This window comes from Eleginops maclovinus, chromosome 19 (assembly GCF_036324505.1).
Source record: "Eleginops maclovinus isolate JMC-PN-2008 ecotype Puerto Natales chromosome 19, JC_Emac_rtc_rv5, whole genome shotgun sequence".
NCBI lineage: Eukaryota > Metazoa > Chordata > Actinopteri > Perciformes > Eleginopidae > Eleginops > Eleginops maclovinus.
The window spans coordinates 25128719-25134077 of NC_086367.1; the positions used below are offsets into that span (position 1 = coordinate 25128719).

At 39.3% G+C, this 5359-nt stretch overlaps 1 protein-coding gene across 1 annotated transcript in view; it reads right to left on the minus strand.

Annotated features, from left to right (window-relative positions):
* Positions 1-240: 240 nt before the first annotated feature.
* Positions 241-5359, minus strand: part of sec23a (Sec23 homolog A, coat complex II component) — a 22721-nt gene continuing 17602 nt past the window's right edge. The window contains 6 exon segments of the mRNA XM_063909567.1: positions 241-2246; positions 2388-2453; positions 2533-2688; positions 4024-4110; positions 4253-4414; positions 4641-4718. Of these exon segments, the coding sequence (XP_063765637.1) occupies positions 2157-2246; positions 2388-2453; positions 2533-2688; positions 4024-4110; positions 4253-4414; positions 4641-4718 (639 nt within the window). The 3' untranslated portion in view covers positions 241-2156.

Sequence of the window (5359 nt, forward strand, 5' to 3'; positions counted from 1 at the left end):
AGGGCGGGGCTTATAGACAACAGCAAGTGACGTTACGTCGGTCACGTTACGCCAGTGACGTCACATATATCCATTTATAATTATTAAAATAACCAAAAAACGGGACAAACAACCTGAGTAACAGGACGGATTTATAAACTTTAAAGTTCAGGGATTTCATAAATATTATGTTTTTAAAATGTCACATTCACAAGAAGAAACGGATTTCTTACTTAGAATTACAACTTTATGGCACCAATATTAAACGTATATATTTATTTCCACTCTGTAAATGTACCTGTGAACCCCTGATGTAAACGTTTTGTTTGAGCAGGAGGATTCCTGTACAGTGCAGTGGGATGAGGATGGAGTGATGTGATGTGCCAAGATGATCGAGGAGGAGTTTTTACAGAAGTTCAGACAGCAGTTTCTCCACAGCAGAGTTTTATTAGAAACAGGAGAATAAAGACAGTCGACTACAGAGGGATCTCCCCAGAGAGCAGACGTCTCTCGAGAGGAAGAGTTACAACTGATGGATCAAACTAGAGTGATCTGTTTCTGCCGTTTGATTTTTTCCACTTTTTAATCTCATATTTTATATCCCTGACGACATTAAAACACACATTGAGAAACAGATCCGAGGTCAGCTGTTCCCTCACAAGTTCATCATTATATTTATTATATTAAAATCTGACTTTCTCTCAACGTTTCCACAGGCAGCTTTTGGTTTAACAATCTATAGGAAAATATCAAGTTACATAATGACTGCTTCGAAATAACAATAACTTAACTTTAGAAGAATGAAAGACTGTCTAATAACCAGAACTACATCTGAATGTATTGTCTTGTAAAGTTATTTTATTTTAACCGTAGTATAATTATTAATAATATTACAGATTTTTTTCCATTAAGCCCAATAATAACTGAAATGTTTAAAAATATGAAGTTTTTCTCCTCACGTTATTGAGTCTTTGGGCCCTACTGTTTGCTGATCATTGTATCTGAGGATAAACGGAGTAAATATAGTTTGATAACAACATGAAGTATTAGATATGAACTCAAAACAAAAACATGCAGAGTAAACATGAAGACAGCGTTGGTGTCTCTCAGACCCCCACTCTTATTAACAGGGTCATAAACAGGTCAGTGTTCTGTGTCTGTAGCAGAACTCAGGACTCCTGACATCACACTGAAACACCTGGGCACACCTGGGCACACACAGGTTCAGAGACGCCCAATAACTGACAGAACGTTTGATGTTCGGCTGGTCGTCACGGGAACATAGGCAGCAAATAAGGGAAAACAAAATGGACCGGTGAGGGGAAGGGGGGGTCAGGTTAGGGGGTGGAGTTTAAGAGATAGCGGTCAGGTGGAGGTGAGGTAACAAGAGGAGGTCAGGTGGAGGTCAGGTGTGGAGATGGAAGTCACGTGGAGGTCAGGTAAGAAGGAGTGGTCAGGTGGAGGTCAGGTAAGAAGGTGAGGTCCGGTGGAGGTCAGGTAAGAGGGAGTGGTCAGGTAGAGGTCAGGTAAGAAGGGGAGGTCAGGTGGAGGTCAGTTAAGAAGGGAGGTCAGGTGGAGGTCAGTTAAGAAGGGGAGGTCAGGTGGAGGTCAGTTAAGAAGGGAGGTCAGGTGGAGGTCAGGTAACAAGGAGTGGTCAGGTGGAGGTAAGGTAAGAAGGAGTGGTCAGGTGGAGGTCAGGTAAGAAGGGGAGGTCAGTTAAGAAGGGGAGGTCAGGTGGAGGTCAGGTAAGAAGGAGTGGTCAGGTGGAGGTAAGGTAAGAAGGAGTGGTCAGGTGGAGGTCAGTTAAGAAGGGGAGGTCAGGTGAAGGTCAGGTAAGAAGGGGAGGTCAGGTGGAGGTCAGGTAAGAAGGAGTGGTCAGGTAGAGGTCAGGTAAGAAGGAGTGGTCAGGTGGAGGTCAGTTAAGAAGGGGAGGTCAGGTGGAGGTCAGGTAAGAAGGAGTGGTCAGGTGGAGATCAGGTAAGAAGGGGAGGTGAAGGGGAGGTCAGGTGGAGGTCAGGTAAGAAGGGGAGGTCAGGTGGAGGTCAGGTAAGAAGGAGAGGTCAGGTGGAGGTCAGGTAAGAAGGGGAGGTCAGGTGGAGATCAGGTAAGAAGGGGAGGTCAGGTGGAGATCAGGTAAGAAGGGGAGGTCAGGTGGAGATCGGCTGGGTCAGAGGTGATCATGCAGCGCTGGACACAGCCAGTTTCTTCAGGTGATCCATGAACACCTGCAGACTGACGTCGTCGGTCAGGATGGGGGCTCCAGACTCCTGAGACAGTAGCAGCAGTTTGAGAAATGTTAGAAACAATAAGAATTCTATCCAGATGAGAAACTGCTTTCTGCCTGACAACACGGCACCTTTATTTCTGCCTGTTTTCTAATGTTTACAGGTAGCAGTGATTGGTCTCACCTGTCCCCAGGCGTACATGTTGTTGTGTGTCTGGGAGGGGTTTACTTTGGAGAGCAGGAAGCGGGCCTGGAACACATTAACATGTATTAATACACAGTGATTGAAGTACAGTGTGTATAAAGCTGTGTGCCCCCCTCCCCCTCACCTGGCTGCCCCCGTGCTCCGTGTCGATGTATCTCGGCATGGGGAAGCGAGCGTGAAGCAGCTCCTGAGCGTCGTCCACCGGAGCCTGGAGGAGATGCCGGAAGTTCTCGTACTCCGGCATCTCCTGATAGCCCGCCTTCCTCCACTGAGCCACCGTCTGAAACACAGGAGACACGCTTTATTGTGAAAGAGCTTTTACTGTGAAGGAGCTCTTATTCTGTAAGCTCTTTTACTGTGAAGCTCTTTTATTGTGAAGGAGCTCTTATTCTGTAAGCTCTTTTACTGTGAAAGAGCTCTTATTCTGTAAGCTCTTTTACTGTGAAGGAGCGCTTATTCTGTAAGGTCTTTTATTGTGAAGGAGCGCTTATTCTGTAAGGTCTTTTATTGTGAAGGAGCGCTTATTCTGTAAGGTCTTTTATTGTGAAGGAGCGCTTATTCTGTAAGCTCTTTTACTGTGAAGGAGCTCTTATTCTGTAAGGTCTTTTATTGTGAAGGAGCGCTTATTCTGTAAGGTCTTTTATTGTGAAGGAGCGCTTATTCTGTAAGGTCTTTTATTGTGAAGGAGCGCTTATTCTGTAAGCTCTTTTACTGTGAAGGAGCTCTTATTCTGTAAGGTCTTTTATTGTGAAGGAGCTCTTATTCTGTAAGGTCTTTTATTGTGAAGGAGCGCTTATTCTGTAAGCTCTTTTATTGTGAAGGAGCGCTTATTCTGTAAGGTCTTTTATTGTGAAGGAGCGCTTATTCTGTAAGCTCTTTTACTGTGAAGGAGCTCTTATTCTGTAAGGTCTTTTATTGTGAAGGAGCTCTTATTCTGTAAGGTCTTTTATTGTGAAGGAGCGCTTATTCTGTAAGGTCTTTTATTGTGAAGGAGCTCTTATTCTGTAAGCTCTTTTATTGTGAAGGAGCTCTTTTTCTGTAAGCTCTTTTATTGTGAAGGAGCTCTTATTCTGTAAGGTCTTTTATTGTGAAGGAGCGCTTATTCTGTAAGCTCTTTTATTGTGAAGGAGCTCTTATTCTGTAAGGTCTTTTATTGTGAAGGAGCTCTTATTCTGTAAGGTCTTTTATTGTGAAGGAGCTCTTATTCTGTAAGGTCTTTTATTGTGAAGGATCTTTTAATCTAAAATATATTTCATTGCGAAAGACCCTGTAAACTTTTTATATGAGCGCTATAAAGGAGATCAGTGTTTGCCTCAGGGCGTTTAATAAAGATAACACTGTGTGTGTGTGTGTGTGTGTGTGTGTGTGTGTGTGTGTGTGTGTGTGTGTTAAATCAGTCAGCTATTATTTATACAGACTTTGTCCTGGGTCAGATGTTGTGTTGGTTTTTATCATATTGAGTTTTTTAAATGATTAGTAATCAGGATATTTGTGTGTGTGTGTGTGTGTGTGTGTGTGTGTGTGTGTGTGTGTGTGTGTGTGTGTGTGTGTGTGTGTGTGTGTGTGTGTGTGTGTGTGTGTGTGTGTGTGTGTGTGTGTGTGTGTGTGTGTGTACCTCTCCGTGGTAGATGAGGATCTGGAAGAAGGTGTCCATCAGCAGGATTCTGTCAGGCAGGATGCTGCTGCTGTCCAACAGCACCGGCTGAAACACACACACACACACACTTATATACTGTATATCTACAGATGTGTACAGGTGTATCTAAAGGTGTATCTACAGGTGTGTACAGGTGTGTACAGGTGTATACAGGTGTGTACAGGTGTATCTACAGGTGCAGCCGTACTTCAGGGGGTCCGCTGAAGGAGTAGGCGTAGAGCACGGGCTGCACCATGATGAGCGCCTGCGTCAGGTCCTGTCTGTTGAACTGGTGTCTGTAGTATGAGCTTTCATCAGGACTGTTGTTGAACACCTGCAGGAAGGGAGAGCGCCGCAGGTGGAACATGAACTGCAACACAACAACAACAACACAGGTAAATACATCAGACAGGTACACACCTGAAGAATCACTGTAAAACTTTGGATGAATGAAATGTGGAGCAGAGCATTATGGGATGTGGTGTATGTGTGGGAGCATTATGGGATATGGTGTATGTGTGGGAGTATTATGGGATGTGGAGCAGAGCATTATGGGATGTGGTGTATGTGTGGGAGTATTATGGGATGTGGATCACCTGAGGGTAGAGGGAGAAGGTCTCTGAGAACCTGAAGGAGTTTGGATCGTCTTTGTGGTAATCTCCAAACTTCTGACACTGAACACAAACACATTTACTATTATGATTACATATTGTTTTATATTGGTATATATATTATTATATATAATATAGATAATATATTATATATTGGTTATTATTATTATTATATATAATTATATTATAAATAATAATAATAATAATAATAATATAATTATAATATTATTATTATATTATATATTATAATAAATAATAATTTTATTATAATATATAATATAATAATAATATATAATATATTATTATATTATATTATTATATATATTATATATATAAATATATATAATATAATATATTAATTATAATATATATATTAATTAATATATATATATATTATATATATATATATATTATTATTATATATAATATATTTATTATATATAAATATAATATATAATAAATATATATTATATATTATAATATTATATATATATATATATAAATAATATAATATAAATATATATTATATATATATATAATTATATATATATAATATATATATATATTATTATTATATATATATATATATTATAATATATATATATATATATATATATATAAAAAAATTATAATTATATATATATATAATAATATATATATATATAATTATATATATATATATAATAATAATTATATATATATAA